The sequence below is a fragment of the Ostrinia furnacalis genome, unplaced genomic scaffold (genome assembly GCF_004193835.3).
Source record: "Ostrinia furnacalis isolate ACB-3 unplaced genomic scaffold, ASM419383v2 OfSCF7592, whole genome shotgun sequence".
Lineage (NCBI taxonomy): Eukaryota > Metazoa > Arthropoda > Insecta > Lepidoptera > Crambidae > Ostrinia > Ostrinia furnacalis.
This window is the reverse complement of record NW_021137831.1, coordinates 99,889-119,519: the sequence shown is the minus strand read 5'-3', so window position 1 is coordinate 119,519 and position 19,631 is coordinate 99,889. Positions and strand designations below refer to the sequence as shown.

Below are 19,631 nucleotides of genomic sequence, written 5' to 3'. Positions count from 1 at the left end.
AATGCATGAAACTGCATACTCACTAGCCCGTCGCCGATGAGTTATGTGGGGCTCTTCACCTTAACCCTTCAGCCTCATCTTTGAGGATTCATCATCTGCTTCGTTCTACGATATTGTACTTATTTACAGTTCTTTCACTTCTCTATTGCGACTTTTAACCAATCAGCCTCATCTTTGAGGATTCATCATCTGCTTCGTTCTACGATATTGTATTTATAGTTCTTTCACTTCTCGATTGCGCCTATTAACCAATCAGCCTCATGCTTGAAGATCCATCTGCTTCGTTCTACGATATTGTATTTAGTTCTTTCACTTCTCTATTACGACTGTTAACCAATCTGCCTCATGGTTGAAGATCCATCTGCTTCGTTCAGCGCTATTGTATTTGCAGTTCTTTGCCAGCTCGGTTTCTTCAATGTTGTTTAAACCTAACCGCTTTTTATTTCTATGTCAGAGCATTCATCGACATGCGATTACGATGTATTTATTGTACCTATTGTACTTACGCCATCAAAGACTACTATTATATATACGCCATGCTACTTACTTCTACTAATAATATTAGCATTATAATCACGGGTAAGTTACTCATATACTAATTACAAATCATTTAGGGTAATTGTGCCGGTTTTCCGTCCAGCTCCTGTTTTCGTCCATTTGACCGACTTGCCACAAACAAATACGGAAAATTAGAATACAAACCTAACTTTCCGTGCAAGTTTGGACTTGTTACAATCTATAATATCTAAGTAACAGTTCTGCCTGCATGAAAATGTAATTTGACAAGTAATAACTCCAAAAAAATCTACAGAAGTTGCTGCTGCACACAGGTGAATGGAAAACGTCGTCAAGTTAGAAAAAAAACGTGCCGGTAGGGAACTTTTATGGTATGTTTAATTACTGTTTTAGCTACTTTACGTAATGTTTTTGGCACGTATGTCTAATTATTAGCATTATAACCACTATTTTAAGGGTTTATTNAGTGGCCTGAAAATTGACGTTTTTGGGACGTGCACTGAAAAGACCCAAAAATAGGTACTCATCACATTATAAACTGAATAAATTATTCATTTTAATGTCTATCCAAGTAAAATTCTAACTAATGTTAAGATTATTGTGAAACAGCTAACCCTCACCTACATGTTTTTGTTTGTGTTAATACCTAATTATGAAGTTTTCCTTGCTACAATATCTTTATTGTGCTAGCAAGTAGCCAATCGAATCAGCCCAGCTCCAGGCAAGACTCAGGTCCAGTGTCAGTCTTGTCTATAGCTTTAGTAGCAATGGTAGAGACCGCTATATTTTAAACGTGTATAAGTGTCTTGAAGTGACCTAAATTTAAAGAATTTGAATTTGAATGCGGACAAGTTTAATCCAGCCTTAACATCTATCGGCGGCAATACCGACGGCCGATGTTACGCAACACGCGTGCAGCCCAGTGGGGCAATGCACTTCGACTTGGCCTTCGTGGCTGCAGCGTTGTGCAACCAGCTCTAGGATGGGTGACCGGCTGTAGCAGTCTTCAAATGTTATTATGCTATTTTTATAACCGTGATGCAATTAAAGATTATGGGTTTATAGCGAGCTAAAAGGCTCATGAAAACGGACTATGATCATGTGCTATAAAGTGACTTCATAAAACTGCGAAATTAATATTAATTACACTAGATAACTACAACTAATTATAATAAAATACAATATTTATAACAAATTGGATGACGTAAGCGTATTTTCCGATTGTAAATAAGTATACCTACTTCAATACCTGACACCTACTTAAATACTGAAACAATACTTACTTGCATTTACAACTGCAGAATATCGTAACAGCTAGGAAGGAACTAATGCAAATTACTCAGCCACATTCAAATTAAATGTGTGTACTTACAAGTGGACACAAAATTGAAAAACATTGACTTTTAAACAGTTTTCAAATCACGTTCAGTACGAGTACTTAAGTAGAACAAGTATGACCAACCGCAGAGGGAAGGAAACTATTTGTTCACTTTAAGTTTTTTCCACCCAATTACACTGAATCCAGCAAGGTTGGATGACAGGTCCTCGATACGAATAAGTTTGGGCACTTCTGATTAGACCAAATTACTAAAATTCCTTCCAAATTGCCTAACTAATTAAACATCGAACAGTATAGTTCTTTATGCATAACAAGGCAGCTATTTGACCGCATTAATTCCAGCACCAAACGCTAACGCGCCTTTTTTTCTTTCCAGCCGCCTTCCTAAAGGCCTGCTCCGCATCAGACAGCAAGCTCGACCAGTGCATAGAGAAGGTCATCGAGGTCGGCGGGCCCAAGTTCACGGATGGCATCCCAGCGCTGGGCATCGCGCCCCTGGACCCCCTCAAGCTGGGGACGGTGGTCGTCAACAACCCTGCGCTGAAGCTGACCTTCCAAGATACGGTGGTGACCGGACTCAAAGGATTTAGGGTTAATTCCTACAAGTAAGTTAAAAAAATCCTTTCATAATGGAGAAGTCCATGATGTGCCTGTTTTTGTTAGTTTTGTTTTCGTTTTTGTTACCATATTATTAGACAGACTTACCTAATTTTTAGACAAACACAGCACGTGTTTACATACATGCATTTGCATAACCGATAACTCTAAAAGGTAAGTAAGCAAATAATACACAGAATTGATGTGACATTAGAAATGACTATGCAACTGCGTTTACCAATGCCATATTAAACCGATAGGTATCCAAAATACTGTAGCTAAGTACCTACTACAAACGACTCTAACTAAAGCTACTAGACTTTCATTTTAGGTTACCAGACGTAAGTAAAAAGTAGTTTAGCAGGATTGTAACTGAAAACTAATTTCCAGGATGAACAGCGCCAAGAACAAGGCGACGTTTGACTTCACGGCCAACGTGACGCTGAAGGCGCACTACGAAATCGATGGCCAGGTCATCATCCTGCCCATCAGGGGGAACGGCCCTGCCAAGATCAAGATCAGTAAGTCACAGACTGACTACCTTTTAAAATCATTATTCATCTCCAGTTGCAAATTAACCCATAAGCAAATGAAGAAATTGTTTAGAGCATAACGTCTTGGGCGGCACCAAAACCAGAACCAAAAAAAAAAAACAATTTCCTCGAATTTATTTCCTGTAAAAAAGTCGCAAGTCACATTTCTTTGGGGTTTCGCAAGGGTCGATAACTGTTCCACTTCAAGTATTCAAAGTCTGAGAAGAATAAAAAGGTAAAGAAGATATCTACTTAGAGCCCTGCATAACAAAAATATCCTGGCTATGTCTGCGAAGACACTAATCAAGACAAGACTAAGTACAGTGACTGCGGACAACCTTCAATACCTAAAGGGCCTAAAATTAAATGGGCTTAAACCTAAAGGCCAGAATAATGTAAAGAAACCAAAAGTTCACAATGATCTTCTTGCAGCGAACCTGAACATCGTGATCAAGTACGACTTCGACACTCGCGACGGGCACTGGGTGGTCACCAGCTACAAGGACAGCTACAAGATGGACCGCGCGCAGTTCAAGTTCAGCAACCTCTTCGGAGGCAACAAGGAACTTGGTATGTATGGTATTTACCCACAGAACATAGAACTAGAGGTATAACCCATTATAGGAAGCTTAATTGAGCCTTCATGGGGAAAAATATGCATTTGAGGTCTATTTATTATGGCACAAGCCTTTTGTAGTTATGTACCTACGTATGTATAACCCTGGAATAAAACCACATGGAAACTTCACCAATAGGTACCTACACGATGATGCAATTGTTTGGCTAGAGTTGATGCAATTAAACAAATGTCTTCATAAAACACTTATGCAGAACACTTTCAAAAATATATCAGATGATAAATGATTTAACAATGACCTACATACATACTTATTAGTCCAGTCAATAAAGCATTATAGATGGAAAACTGTAGAACACAATTTCTGACTTCAGGACTTTATTTAGACTAGTTAGGAGGTGAACATAGCAAAAGTCCCCGCCCTTAGCCCTTGAGCCGGCGGGGAGAGGAGGGTTTAAAGGTGCCACTTTTCGGTTTTTCGCTTAATCCTCGGAAACTATGCGACCTAGTGACATGACTACTATGAACCAAAAAAAGCATATTCAATTTGCTACAGATGAGATAGACAAGTTTTTCTATGAATTGTATAGTTTTCGCGGCATCTGCTCTAGAAGGTCTGTAATATTGGAAATTTTATTTTTGTCTTACATGTTCCCATCAGGAGAAAATCGACTAAATCAACATTGAGCAATCATTCTAGACATGCGGGAGCATGTTAAGCCTAGTTCCAGCGAGGGGACTACACCGTGCGTATATTTAGACGAATCACTTTGAGCCACTTTGGACTCCTCATCACTCAAAAACTACTGTGCATTAACACTTCAAATTTGGCTCATGTGTTGAGACTTGCAAGATATGCATAAGTTTCAAATTTCATAAATATGCCTCAAACGGTTCTTTAGATATTGACGTCCAAAAATCTACATGTCTGACCTATAGACCAAATTCTAACCACTTCCAGATGACCTCGAAGGTTCAAATTTGGCATCCAGAAAGGTAGTTATGTAAATACAAAGGAACAAATAAAAAACCAGTAAATTTTAACATTTCACATGTGATAGATAGATAGTAGTGCTCTAAATATCGATTTTTGAACGTCAATACCTAAATAACCGTTTGAGGTATATTTATGAAATTTGAAGCTGATGTATATCTTGCAAGTCTCAATACATGAGCCAAATTTGAAGTGTTAATGCACACTAGTTTTTGAATGATGAGGAGTCAAAAGTGGCTCTAATTGGTTCGTCTAAATATACGCACGGTGCAGTCCCCTCCATGGAACTAGGCTTAACATGCTCCCGCATGTCTATAGTGTTTGCTCAATGTTGATTTAGTCGATTGTCTCCTGATGGGAACATGTAAGACAAAAATAAAATTTCCAATTTTACAGACCTTCTAGAGCAGATGCCGCAAAAACTATACAAGATATAGAAAAACTTGACGGTCTCACCTGTAGCAAATTGAATAAGCTTTTTTTGGTTCATAGTAGTCATGTCACTAGGACGCATAGTTTCCGAGGATTAAGCGAAAAACCGAAAAGTGGTACCTTTAAACCCCCCTCTCCCCGCCGGCTCAAGGGCTAAGGGCGGGGACTTTTGCTATGTTCACCACCTAACTAGGCTAAATAAAGTCCCGAGGTCAGAAATTGTGTTCCACGGATTTCTCTCTACACCGTCGTTAAGGCATTCATTGACTGGACTATATCAGGTAGAGCCAGAACACAACCCCGTACAAATGCTTCAACAACTTGAAAACTTCTTACATTACCTTTACAAAAACAACGTGAACTCAGCACACAACTCTAACCAAACCGTCCATTCCAGCGGAGACCACCCACAGGTTCACCAACGAGAACTGGGAGATCATAATGCAGGAGATCGCGCCGCCCGCCATCGAGGGCATCATCAAGAGCTGTGTGGCCGTCGTCAACTCCTTCTTCGGCGCTGTACCAGCTGCCGACCTGCTGCTGCCTTGAATGGTTGGAACTTGAAACCGATACCTTGGTGGTTGGAGCTCTCGAAAACATGCTTACCCCACCCTACCCTTTTTTTTCGACTGGAAAATGCATGAAACTGCATACTCACTAGCCCGTCGCTGATGAGTTATGTGGCTCTCCACCTTAACCCTTCAGCCTCATCTTTGAGGATTCATCATCTGCTTCGTTCTACGATATTGTATTTAGTTCTTTCACTTCTCTATTGCGACTTTTAACCAATCAGCATCATGTTTGAAGATCCATGTGCTTCGTTCAGCGCTATTGTATTTGCAGTTCTTTGCCAGCTCGGTTCCTTCAATGTTGTTTAAACCTAACCGCTTTTTATTTCTATGTCAGAGCATAAATCGACATGCGATTACGATGTATTTATTGTACCTATTGTACTTACGCCATGCTACTTAGGTACTTCTACTAATAGTATTAGCATTATAATCACGGGTAAGTTACTCATATACTAATTACAAATCATTTACTAAATGGCATACATAATCAAAAACTACATAAACCCATGACCATGAAAACAACAGCATTCAAACTAAACCTGACAAGTTACAAGTCAAGAGCATACTCATACATAAACCTATGCATAAATCATGATATATAACAAAAGTTTAATTTATATTCTGGTTTGTTTCGCCTGGAAGTTAAGATCTGAATTCTGTAGAATTCTTTTCTTCTAATTAAGTAAGTATAAGCAATAATAAATACGTCTAACAATAATTTTCTCTCCAGGCGACACCATCCACAAAGTGATCAACGAGAACTGGGAGCCTGTGATCCGCGACATCGCACCCTACGCCTTCGAGCAAATCATCAAGTCCTGCGTGGAGGAAGTCAGCAAACTGTTTGGGGTCGTCCCCGCTTCGGAACTACTCTTACCATGAAACGATTCCGGGACCTATAGTTTGGTCTCCGAGCACGTAGAATTTTGTCCAATGACGATTAGGTATTTACCTGTTAATTGGTTACATTCGATTGGCGGCCTCATTTATGCTGCCTAAGATCCGGTAGATTTGAAAATTATAATATCCGATACGATTTCCACTTCAGTTAATTTATCTGCGACGGAAATTATTTAACCATTTTTGGCTTCCAATTAATTTTAAACTATTTTTAATAACATTCTGTGACAGTTTTGTTTCGATTAAAGCACTTAATTTATAAGTACAATTAACAATTCCAGTATCTCAAGCCAGTTTATAATTTAAGAGTAATATTAAGCAACTGTCCCAAATAACTCTGTGCAAGTCAAGTTTACTATGTCTTTTGGTGTTGAAATCATAATTTTAATCATGAAACTATTATTTTTAAACTCCCTTGTTTCTCTCATCAATAAAAGTGGTTACACAGCAAGATAAAATTCATGTTGGAAAATCTTAATAGGAATTTCAGCTTGTTATCCTATTCTTTTAGATAATGGAAACAAGATTTTAGACATAGGCTTTGATGATTTGTTAGCAGGCCTTAGAATTTGTTTTAGATAAATGTGATAATTATTGTTAAGAATTAGGATAAGGACTGAATTTAGAAATATTAATTTAATAAAAAAATAAGTACCTACTCTATTTTTTATTATAACATGTGAATTTAAAAATTTAATTTAATAAACACAGAATAATAATGTACAGGATATGAAGTTATCTTGCAAGTCAGATTATTGGACCAATCAACAAATATGAAATTGTCTTCCTTTATCTATTTTGATCATATTTTGGTTTTATAGTTGTTACACACATAAAACTAAATATTCAAAAATAAATGATGATTCTTTTCCCATTACACACAATATTGCAACAATTATTAAAATAATCCTTGTGGAGGCATTTGGCTGAAATGATGAAACTATTTTAATAATAAAACAATTTATTAACAAAATATGAACACTTTTATAAATGCAATAATAACAACATTCATGATATAAACAATAAAATATTGCACTTAAACACTATACATTAAAATATTGTTAAGGCACTTTAAAATATTGAATACAATGGCATATTATTTAGCGTGGGCACATAGCATGACGGCCACCGTCAACAGGCAGACTTGCACCGGTGATGTTACTTGCCAGCTCACTGGCAAGGAAAGCAATCGTAGCAGCTACCTCCTCTGGCTTGCCAGGACGTCCCAAGGCATGAGTCTCCTTGCTTCTCTCCAAGAATGCTTTGTACTGTTCTTCGGACAGGCCGCCGCGTTTTTGCAACTCAGTCAAGATCACGCCTGGATTTACACAGTTCACCCTCACCCCTTTAGATGCCAGTTCTAAGGCCACACACCTGGTGAACTGGTCCACAGACGCCTTGGACACGTTATACGCGAGCACTCCCGGAAAAGACCGAATTCCATTCACGCTCGATACGTTCACGATGTTGCCCTTGGTTTTGATCAGATGTGGGACAGCCAACATGCTCAAATAGTAAATTGAACGAACATTAGTGTTCATCAGCCGGTCGTATTGAGCTAACGAAGTGTTCTCGATAGTACCTGTCTCTATGATCCCAGCGTTATTCACCAGCACATCCAACTGACCGTAGTGGTCGATGGTGTTCTTCACGATCTTTTCGATGTCGCTCTCTTTAGTCAAATCAGCTTGTACCGTGAAAGTTGGTGCAGATTTCTCGCAGTCTTTGCTCACTTTCTGAAGATTATCAGCGTTTCTTCCGATCAGAGATAACTTGGCACCAAGTTTGGATAGATAGACCGCAGTCGCCGCCCCAATACCGGAACTCGCGCCGGTTACAATTACTACTTTTCCAGCGAAATTCATCTTTACTTCAGCAACTATGATTTTCAGACGTATACTTTCTTAATTGAGTGGTTCTTATTTATAAGATTATTACGTAATAATACAGCTAACACACGAAAAATAATTCTAGAAATAATGTGCAACGCAAGTTGTTTACATATTTTATCATCAGTAAGTTTCGTATGTGTGACATATGATCACATTTTTCATAGTGAAACGTGATTGGCTGACAAGTTTTATGACAAAAGTGCGGAAAATTGAAAATTGAGAAAAAGTCCAAGAAAAAAATTATATCTGTATGTAATGAGGTATAGAAGTAGGTAAAACATGTTTGAACACTTCCCATTATTTTCTATTCTATTGGCAGGTGGGTTTGCACTAAATTATATAGCCATTTTTATTTATTTATTTATTTATTTAAGTCATTTTCCATAACTGCTCTGTGTAATTGAAAACCTACTGGATCTGTCAACAATTTATGTCAAATAGAGGTCGTTCAATGACCTTGAAAATAGTGATGTATATTTTTTACAAACCAAAAAGTTTAGTACAAATCGATATTTCGAAATAAATGCTGTCTCGTCTGCTGTATGCATTGTTTTGTCTAGGAGAGATTGTTGCCTGTTGCTCTATAGATTTTTGTCAAAAATTGACACGATATTAGTGACATAGCAATGTAAGTAAATTTTGGTAAATAATGGATTAAATGTACAAAAATTTGTAATATTTTTAGGTCTTACACTTTAAATTTTAGTTTATTTAAATGGCGGTTGTGAGTTTTGGACTATTCTTTACTAAATTGTAACTTTATTTGACAAGGTTATCCAATACAATCATCGTACATGATTATGAACTCCGTTGCAGAAAGAAGTAATCCACATACACATAGGACAGGCAGGTGTTCAAGTGGCCAACGCTTGCTGGGAACTTTATTGCTTGGAGCATGGAATCACGGCCGATGGCATTCTCGCCTTTTCTGACAATGACAGAAGCTGTGGCACTTTCTTCAGTCAAACTGGGGCTGGCAAGGTGGTGCCCAGAGTTGTTATGATCGACTTGGAACCAACTCCTATAGGCAAGCAATATCATGCTTATTTCATTCTGTTTGTTAGCTATTAACGTGATGCTTTATATCGTATGTCGCTTAGAAAATTGAATGCCCCTACCTTAATATGAATTATTTCATTTAGATGAAATAAGAACAGGAGCTTATCGACAGCTATTTCATCCCAACTCCTTGATTACTGGAAAAGAAGATGCCGCTAGCAACTTCGCACGAGGATATTTCGGAGTAGGGAGAGAAATGATTGAAGTGGCTCTAAATAGAATCAGAATCGCTGCAGAGGATTGCAGTTGCCTTCAAGGATTTATAATATTTAGGTCTTTTGGCGGTGGAACTGGCTCCGGGTTTACTGCTCTATTGCTCGAAGGCTTGGTCAGAGACTATGGGAAACTGTCCAAGATAGAATTCGCGATTTATCCAGCTCCAAAAATATCACCCATTATTGTCGAGCCATATAATGCTGTACTCACCTCACATGCATGTATGGAAACTGAAGACGTTTGTTTCATATTTGACAATGAAGCCCTGTACGATATCCTAGCAAGATTGTTGGATGTACCTAGACCAACGTACACTAATCTAAACAGACTTATTGCGCAGGTAATTCTTATTCTAGCATCTGTCATTTTGTGCAAAGTAGGAGTACCTACCTATTTAACTTTAACACAAACTGGTTTTAGGTCGTATCCTGTATGACTGCTTCGCTTAGATTCGAAGGTTCGTTGAACGTTGAGTTGGTGGAATTCAGAACCAATCTGATCCCTTATCCAAGAATTCACTTTCCCTTAGTAACATTTGCTCCTTTCATACCACCCACACGAGCTATGCATGAGACCATGACGACTCATCAGCTCATGATGTCTTGCTTCAATCCATCCAATCAAATGATCAAGTGTGACCCGAGAAGAGGGAGTTACATGTCTTGCTGCCTTTTGTTTAGAGGGGACGTAAATCCAAACGATATAAATTCTGGAATCAATCAAATCAAAAGCATGCGGAACATTAAATTCGTATCTTGGTCCCCAACTGGATTTAAGGTATTAATATTTACGAAAAGTCTAGTTCTCTATTAATTTTACGTTACTACCTTGGATGGAAGTGTTCCCAACTAAGGTAATTTACGCTAAGAAATTGATATTTTATTCCTAGATCGGTGTAAACTATCAACCACCAGTAACAGTACCTGGAGGGGACTTGGCTGCACTTCAAAGAGCAGTTGTGATGGTATCAAACAATTCTGCAGTTCGTGGAGCGTGGGAGAGACTCTGCAAGAAATTTTCTCTTATGTACGCCAAAAGAGCATTCGTACATCATTATGTTGGCGAAGGTTTGGAAGAACGGGAGTTCTCGCATGCACTACACAATATAAAAGCATTATCTAATGATTACAAAGAAATGGAAGATTGATCACATAATTGTGATTTTGTCAATATACAAGAGATTGTTGTGTTCTCCAGGAAAATAAAGATTTAACTACAATCAGTACATTACTCGTATCATTTTATTAAATGGATTATCTATTAATAGGTAAATTGTATAATGGTGATGTGTCTCAGCAGGCATAAATTATTATGATGAGGTATAAAAACATTAAACGAGAACCTATGTACTTCTTACTGAGTTACTTACATAAACATTTTCATAACATTGCCGTTATTTTTATTAGCGTTACGTTATTGACAACCAGCAGCAGCATAGGCCAGTGGGTCTAGTCAAAATGCCATCGCAAACCAATATGAAGTTTTCACTAATGTCAGTCGCCGCGTCACCAGTAATTCGATTCGATCGGAAAATGGCAGCCAAAATGCACATTGAACCACCAACGAGTAAAAAAANATGTATATATTTATTATTTTTTTAGCTTATAATAATAATTTACAATGTAAACTTACCTTGAAACATAGAATTGAATCAAATTATAGCTAAAATATATTATATCAGTATTATTTCGCAACCGGCGCCAGTCACTTTGAGAAAAGGTCGGAAAAAAATGTTGATTAGACATTTATTTTTGCACCACCCTCCAACTTTTTTATATTTCTTACCTTGTATCGACATCTAGATTAGGTTTTATCAAGTAATTTGACTTAACATTAGAAGTTGCGTTCAGAAATAAAGTTTAAAGAAGTGTACACACGTGTGTACAGAGGGCGTTAATGGGTTAAAGCGTGCGGTATGAGTGCTCCTATTTATTGGCCATAACATTTATATCTTAGGTTTAACAAATTTTTAAACTTCATCGCAATGTTTTAACATATTTTAAGTAAAACTTCCTCGATTTTTGTTAAGATTGAAGCAAGGATCACTCAATCCACATGCACATACAGTGGGTCTAGACAAAGTGCAAATTATAATCGCAAACCAGTCGAAAAGCACCTTTTTTGTATGGAGTTTTGACGGATTCGATTTTCGATTCGATCAAAAAGTGCGTTTTGTCTAAGGGGGCTGCTACCATTCTTTGCCCAGCACTGTAATCCACAGATAACTGTAATCGTAGAGGGTGGATGACGTGGATGTGGTGGACAGTTAGTGGCTTAAAAAGGCTTATACCCATGGCCGTAATACTTCAATATAAAAAAATGGATAGACTACTGAATTGACAGCAGACGTCAAAAATATGAAGTTGGTTTTGCTGCCGATGTTGTGATTATTTCACATTGTGAAATCGTAGTAAAATACGATAAAAATAGTACCTAGAATTCGAACTGCGGCAATAGATTTTAATTTTGCTATGTGTTAAACTTTCAGGATATAAACTATCGTTGTTTTGTTCTCATAGTAAACTGCGCAAGTTTCAAGTAAGTTTGTTCAGTTTTATCTTGTACCTAGTTTTGTATTCAAGTGGTCATTATTTTGTAATCAATTCAGTACTGTTTACTAATCAATTTACAGTTCGATCACCTGGCCACACAGTTGTTTGATAATAATAATGTCCTCTTGTAAGACAGCTTTATAACCTAAAATTGTGTTTTTTGCAGAAATGTTGAGTATCTCGCAACTTTGTCGCTGCGCCCAGCCACTAAGGGCAATGCAGAGTAAGCTGGTAGTATCTGCGACTAGAAATGGCTTCAGCTCCAGCAAAATGATCACCAGACAGCTGTACACACCAATGAAAAGTGGAAACAGTAACAAAATCGGTTTTAGAGTAAGTGTTTATCTATTTCGTTGTATTACACCTAAAGGTAGCACTGAAACAATCATATTGACAAACCCATAGTAATGCTAGGTTGATTAGACCTGTAAAGTGAAATTAACGCAAATGTTTAATGAGTTTTGATACATTAAATTCAAAATTTAGAACCATCACAGACTTCAAGCTAGTTTGTTATTGAGTGTAAATCATGGTAGTCTTTCTGAATATGGACTAGTTGTAAATTATTAATACAATCATAATATAATCATTATCTCAGAAAATGGGTTTGTCTTATCTTTGATTAAACCTTATCTATGGAAATTATTAATTGATTGATTAAATTGGTATTAAATTAGGGTTTTTGCGTACCCCCTTTTTTACCCTTACCTTGTGATACCCAGGTATTAGGTTTTTTTAATACCAAGGTATTTCCGATTTTATATTTCCGATATTTATTTATCAGAAAAAGACAAAATTGTGCAATCATGTTTTATTTAACAATGCAAAGCTATGCTAAATTCTGAAACTTTCGAGTTGAGAACGGTTGAGAAAAATAGTTTTTCACTGTCTTTTTGGGACTAGGCTTGAAATTTGATCAACTTCAGATTGAATTCACCAAGGGACGTAATAATAAAACTTCGTTTTTGTATTGCAGATAAAAGAGCTGTTGAAGTCAAACCAAATCGCTGTCCGTCTGTGTGCCAGCGCCCCCAAGCCACAGACGTCCAAGGTGGTCGGCTACTGGCTGCTGGGCTGCAGCGGAATGGTCTTCACAGCGGTCGTGCTAGGTATGGTCGCTGGATACTTGGTCCTTGTGTATTGCGTCTATTACGTCATCAACATTATGTTGAAAACTACTAATGGGAGTAAATAGAGGGTGGATAATATTTGTATTTATTAGATATTTACTTTGGAAGTTATTAGTTTTGCAATGTACAAAATGGAAATGGCAACTTTATTTAGAATAAAAAGTTAATAAGTTGACATTACGTATTTTTTAAGTAAAATTATGTACCTGAACAGCAATTTTTAATAAAGATTGTATCATTTATGCCATGGTTTTATTTCTATTTAAAACTCGTAAAGGACATAAGTAACAAGATAATACACCTTACCCTTACCCCTGAAAATAAAAAACTATAGGCTTACACCATCTCTTGAAATGTCACACCATTTTGCTATAAAAACTGACTTCTACCTATTTTTTTTAAATATTGTTAATTGCAATTACAGGGTTATTACTTCCTCTGCAACTCCTGTGTGTACAATCTACAGCTTGACTAAAGCCTGGTCCGTGAGCACGTAGAATCCCGTCCAATGACCCCAAGCTACCCATCCTTATCGCTCGCGCGTAATTATATTGCTGTCGCGACTGTGCGACGCGCGCCCGCAGTGAGTGTGCGAGCGCGACAGCAACATAATTACGTGCGAGTTACAAGGATGGGCAGCTTGGGGTCATTGGACGGGATTCTACGTGCTCACGGACCAGGCTTTACCAATAAACACCCAACCGACATTTATAGCAGTAGGATGTCAACTAGTCTAGGAATACCAGTGTTTTTATCTAGGTTTGTTTTTGAAATATATCAGTTTTAGTTATTTATATTTTGTTTTGGTGTAGGAGGAGTAACACGACTGACCGAGTCTGGGCTGTCGATGGTGACGTGGAAACTCTTGGGCGAAAAGCTGCCGACAACAGAAGAGGAATGGCAGCGCGAATTCGAGAAGTACCAGCAGTTTCCAGAGTTCAAATAGTAAGTTTGCAATGAGAAACATATTATTTTTTGTTTTTGTATTGATATGATAAACATTGTATGTAAACAAACCCATTATCTGTGTCTTGAAAGTTATTGTTGACAGCTTTTTATTGCTAAAATGATAAGGATGCACTTATTGACTTTATGATATCAGAATTAATAAAGAACATTCACAATTAATTACTACATATTCTTTATGTGAGCCAATTTTCAATATGTATACTTATTTTCAAAATAGGTTTTATGCACTACTTTTATAACCCTTCAAACTCTACGAATTGATACACGCACGATCTTTATCTATTGCTTGGGGTTTAATTTTATTTTGTTTTATTCAGAAAAAAAACAGCTTACAAATACATAAATGGGCTATAACATTTGTCATGCTTTGTAAATGATAAAATTCATCCTTTTTAATTGGTTTACATTTTCACTAGCTAATTTCGCCCTTTGTGTCCCAGCAAGAACCAGAACATAACACTCAACGAGTTCAAATGGATCTGGTGGATGGAGTACGCACACCGCACGTGGGGCCGCGCTATAGGGGCCTGTATGTTCCTGCCCGCCGCCTTCTTCTGGGCGCGCGGGTACCTGGACAAGGCCATGAAGATCAGGGTGGGGGTGTACTGTGCCCTGGTGGCTGCACAGGTCAGTTTGAACAGAGATTCAAGACTTAATACATAGTATTCCTTCCTGCTTGAAGCCTTCTTCTGGGCGCGCGGGTATCTAGACAAGGCAATGAAGATCAGGGTGGGGGTGTACTGTGCCCTGGTGGCTGCACAGGTCAGTTCAAACGTCGTTATCTTCCCGCTGCCTTCTTCTAGGCGCGTGGGTATCTAGACAAGCCATAAAGATAAGGGTGGGAATCTACTGTGCCCTGGTGGCTGCACAGGTCAGTTTGAACAAAGATAAAAGACTTAATAGTATTCCTTCCTGCTTGAAGCCTTCTTCTGGGCGCGCGGGTACCTGGACAAAGCCATGAAGATCAGGGTGGGGGTGTACTGTACCCTGGTGGCTGCACAGGTCAGTTTAAAATGAATTAGCAACTGTTATTTTCAGCCAAAACTGTCATTATAGTCCGGTCGCCGAGCACGTAGAAATTCGTCCAATGACCTCAAGCTACCGTTGCCGTTGCGACTGTGCGACGGGCGGCTGCAGCGAGTGTGCGAGCGTGACAGCAACATAACTACGCGCGAGCGATAAGGAGCTTGGGGTCATTTGACGAAATTCTATGTGCTCGACGACCGGGCTTAGTACATAATTAAGGATACTTAGGTGTAATATTGCCCGCCCATTGAGCGCTACTGTATTCTGGTAATAGCACAGGTCAGTTGAAAAGTGTATTAAATAATGTTATTAGTATTCGGGGCGCATATGTGCTTATACTTAGATGTTTTCCTGGCCGCCACCTTTTTTCTGAGTTCGCCGTCACCTGCACCAGGCCTGTAACTGTTAGGATAAACGCAAACTTTGTCCTGGTGGTGGCACAGGTCATTTCAGTTTCAATAGTTTTTACAGCATTTACGAATGTTGATAACAGTTCCTTTTAAGTATTTATTACTTTGCAACTATTGTCAGACATGTACCTATTGTTTTAGAAGTGTTTCATCAACTAGTTATTCTCGTGTTCTCCCCAGGGCCTAATGGGCTGGTACATGGTAAAGTCGGGCCTAGAAGACCGCTTCCAAGGCCCTTCAGACGTGCCGCGCGTGTCTCAGTACCGACTCGCGGCGCATCTGTCGCTGGCCTTCGTGCTATACTCGGGGCTGCTGGCCGGAGCCCTGCGGGTGCTCCGCCCCTTCCCGGCTGGCGGGATGGTGCAGAAACTCAAGGGGTTAAAGGGCATGACGGCGTTAGCGCATACCGTGAAGGCTATGGCTTTCTTTACTGCTGTTTCTGGTAAGTTCATTATGTACTATTTTAGGATTTAATTGAAGTAAAAACAGTGAAACTATTTGTTATTAATATAGAAAAAATAAAAAGTAATTATACAGAGCAATGAGCCATGTCCCTCTTTGCATATTTGATAAAAATACTTGTGCGCCTATCAGAAGTCATTTTTGAATCTATAGGTTACATTTTACTTTAAACCATTGGCTTTCCTTCATTTATCATGTATTTTACTTTGTTCTTCGTCTTCTTATCATTCATCATCACCATCATTTCAGCCATAGGACGTCCACTGCTGAACATAGGCCTCCCCCAATGCTTTCTACGTTGATCGATTGGTACCTGCGTCCAGCGCTTCCCTGCTACCTTTACGATGTCGTCGTCCTTTAGGATTCTTATCATTATGATTTGAGATTATAACAGACATAATGAGGGTATTTCAAGAGCAATATTTCCCTTCCAGGCGCATTCGTGGCCGGCCTAGACGCGGGTCTAGTGTACAACTCGTTCCCAAAAATGGGCGACGACTGGCTGCCTCCCGACATCATGTCATTCGAGCCGCCCGTGAGAAACTTCACCGAGAATCCCACCACTGTGCAGTTTGACCACCGAGTGCTGGGAACTTGTACCCTTATAGCGGCGACTTGTTGCTGGTTAATGGCTAAGAGGGCGCCGCTNAAAAAAAAAAATATGGATTGAGGTACTAGGTAGGTAGTCCATCCAAGACTCGCAAGTACTGTCATAAAAAATAGGATGGGAGTGTACTTACTGTACTCTGATGGTAGCACAGGTCATTTTAAAGTATATTTAAGACAGTGCTATAAATATTTTTTGGTAGCCTACTGCATTTTTCTGGGCTTAAGGCCATCTGGACTAGACCATCTACTAGACCGGTCAGGGTAGCCACGTACTGTGCTCTATATGGTAGCAGCACAGGTCAATTTAGCGTATGCAATATAGCAATGAAGATGTAGCATGGGCAGGCCTCCCACTGGGTGGACCGACGATCTGGTGAAGGTCGCGGGAGGCGACTGGATGCGAGCGGCGCAGGACCGGTCTTTGTGGAAATCCTTGGGGAAGGCCTTTGTCTAGCCAGCAGTGGACGTCTTTCGGCTGAAACGAACGAACAGACATATTTCAACTCATTATCCTTGTCTTCTCCCCAGGGCCTAATGGGCTGGTACATGGTAAAGTCGGGCCTAGAAGACCGCTTCCAAGGCCCGTCAGACGTGCCGCGCGTGTCTCAGTACCGACTCGCGGCGCATCTGTCGCTGGCCTTCGTGTTATACTCGGGGCTGCTGGCCGGAGCCCTGCGGGTGCTGCGCCCCTTCCCAGCTGGTGGGGTGGCGCAGAAACTCAAGGGGTTGAAGGGCATGACGGCGTTAGCGCATACCGTGAAGGCTATGGCTTTCTTTACCGCTGTTTCTGGTTAGTTCATTTTTTAATTGTTTATTATTTTGTTTTGATGCCTACTTAACATATTAAAACAATTTAAAAATAACAATGATCCATGTCTCTATTTACTTCGTTGGTAAAAGTGCATGTGTATTTATTATTGTATCTATTTTGTACATACAATAGCACATTAGCTAGAGACTTCCCAGCAACTATTTAACTGCTGAATGCAAATAGTTCAGGACCGCTTGTTCTGCAGTTTGCAGTATTAAGTATGCTTTTGCTTATGTTCATCAGTATTTTTGACGCAACTGATAACGCGTGTGACACATTCAAAGATCATTTCTTTCTTCTAGGTGCATTCGTGGCTGGCCTAGACGCGGGTCTAGTCTACAACTCGTTCCCAAAAATGGGCGACGACTGGTTACCTCCCGACATCATGTCATTCCAGCCGCCCGTGCGAAACTTCACCGAGAATCCCACCACTGTGCAGTTTGACCATAGAGTGCTGGGGACTTGTACCCTTATAGCGGCCACTTGTTGCTGGTTAATGGCTAAGAGGGCGCCACTTTCGCCTGCTGCGAGGAGAGTGGCTACCGCTGTTGGAGCTATGGCGTGGCTTCAGGTAAGATAAGTACTATAGTCTGGTCTGTGAGCACGTAGAATTTTGTCCAATAACTCCAAGCTACCCATCCTTATCGCTCGCGCGTAATTATGTTGCTGTCGCGCTCGCACACTCACTGCGGGCGCCCGTCGCACAGTCGCGACAGCAATATAATTACGCGCGAGCGATAAGGATGGGTAGCTTGGGGTCATTGGACAAAATTCTACGTGCTCACAGACCGGACTTTTTTAAGTTGGGACACGTTTGCTGAGTAGTGGCTTCGAGGGCGCCGCTGTTGGAGTTGTAGTATTGCTTCAGGTAAGATAAATTTGGCCAGCGTATTTCTTGCTAGTGGCGACATCATGGACTATTCGCCACCCGTGAGAACCTTCATTGAGAATCCCACCACTGTGCAGTTTGACCATAGAGTGCTGGGGACTTGTACGCTTATAGCGGCGACTTGTTGCTGGTTGATGGCCTGGAGGGCGCCACTATCGCCTGCTGCGAGGAGAGTGGCTACCGCTGTTGGGACACGTGTTGCAGACTGATGGCTAGGAGGGCACCGCTGTCGTTGGTTGGCGGCCAAGAGGGCGCCACTATCGTTGATTGGCGGCTAAGAGGGCGCCACAGTTGCTGATTGATGTCTAAGAGGGCTCCATTGTCGCTTGTTATTAGCTAAGTTTGCTAGAAAGTTGGCTGTTCGTTAGTCAGTGTCTTTCGATGGTATAGATGACCTAAACTGAACTGTCCCACCAAACTCATTGACAGGGGGCAGCCACCATCGTTCCACTTTATAGTTTCCAACATGGCAAAAATCGGAACCAGCGATCCGGTGTTGACGGTGGCGCTCCCCTGTCAATGTCACGGATAGGATTCAGTATATTGGGTTTATAGCCACTCACTCGCCTGTGGCCTTTAAAACACGTACTCTATTACCCGTGCTAATGGCATAAAAATGAAAACAGAAAGAAATTAAACGCAATTTTTAACCGACTTCAAAAAGGAGGTTCTCAACGGTTGGTTTTTTCATGGTATATCTTAGTAACCAACACAACTCCTGACAGGTGTCGCTGGGCATCGCAACGCTTCTGACCTACGTGCCCACACCACTCGCCGCGTCGCACCAGTCGGGCTCGCTGCTGCTGTTAACACTGGCCATCTGGCTCACGCACGAGATCAAACTGCTCAAGTACATCCCCAAGTGATGGCCGCGTGTTCCACACTAAAGCCCGGTCCGTGAGCACGTAGAATTTTGTCCAATGACCCCTAGCTACCCATCCTTATCGCTCGCGCGTAATTATATTGCTGTCGCGACTGTGCGACGGGCGCCCGCAGTGAGTGTGCGAGCGCGATAGCAACATAACGCGCGAGCGATAAGGATGGGTAGATTGGGGTCATTGGACAAAATTCTACGTGCTCACGGACCAGCATAGACGTATTATTAGTTGCATCGCCTCTATTACAAGCGCATTAGATGCTAGTTTA

The 19,631-nt window shown here is 40.2% G+C and overlaps 4 protein-coding genes across 4 annotated transcripts; 3 read left to right on the top strand and 1 right to left on the bottom strand.

Annotated features, from left to right (window-relative positions):
* The first annotated feature begins 345 nt into the window (after nucleotides 1–345).
* LOC114365482 (circadian clock-controlled protein-like) lies at nucleotides 346–6,897 on the top strand. The gene is made up of 6 exons (XM_028322064.1): nucleotides 346–381; nucleotides 2,198–2,460; nucleotides 2,843–2,973; nucleotides 3,418–3,555; nucleotides 5,386–5,540; nucleotides 6,291–6,897. The coding sequence occupies exons 1-5, from the start codon at nucleotides 346–348 to the stop codon at nucleotides 5,535–5,537; spliced, it is 720 nt and encodes a 239-aa protein (XP_028177865.1). The 3' UTR covers nucleotides 5,538–5,540; nucleotides 6,291–6,897.
* On the bottom strand, nucleotides 6,686–8,486 carry LOC114365476 (3-oxoacyl-[acyl-carrier-protein] reductase FabG). The gene has a single exon (XM_028322058.1). The coding sequence runs from the start codon at nucleotides 8,323–8,325 to the stop codon at nucleotides 7,561–7,563; it is 765 nt and encodes a 254-aa protein (XP_028177859.1). The 5' UTR covers nucleotides 8,326–8,486; the 3' UTR covers nucleotides 6,686–7,560.
* A 498-nt stretch (nucleotides 8,487–8,984) lies between these two features.
* LOC114365475 (tubulin alpha chain) lies at nucleotides 8,985–10,852 on the top strand. The gene is made up of 5 exons (XM_028322057.1): nucleotides 8,985–9,076; nucleotides 9,169–9,379; nucleotides 9,495–9,967; nucleotides 10,048–10,404; nucleotides 10,517–10,852. Exons 1-5 carry the CDS (start codon nucleotides 9,068–9,070, stop codon nucleotides 10,772–10,774), a joined length of 1,308 nt encoding a protein of 435 aa, XP_028177858.1. The 5' UTR covers nucleotides 8,985–9,067; the 3' UTR covers nucleotides 10,775–10,852.
* Nucleotides 10,853–11,964: 1,112 nt separating this feature from the next.
* Nucleotides 11,965–19,433, top strand: LOC114365477 (cytochrome c oxidase assembly protein COX15 homolog). Its single transcript, XM_028322059.1, has 8 exons — nucleotides 11,965–12,165; nucleotides 12,346–12,512; nucleotides 13,156–13,288; nucleotides 14,122–14,254; nucleotides 14,719–14,905; nucleotides 17,314–17,575; nucleotides 17,899–18,167; nucleotides 19,211–19,433. The coding sequence occupies exons 2-8, from the start codon at nucleotides 12,348–12,350 to the stop codon at nucleotides 19,349–19,351; spliced, it is 1,290 nt and encodes a 429-aa protein (XP_028177860.1). The 5' UTR covers nucleotides 11,965–12,165; nucleotides 12,346–12,347; the 3' UTR covers nucleotides 19,352–19,433.
* Nucleotides 19,434–19,631: the final 198 nt, after the last annotated feature.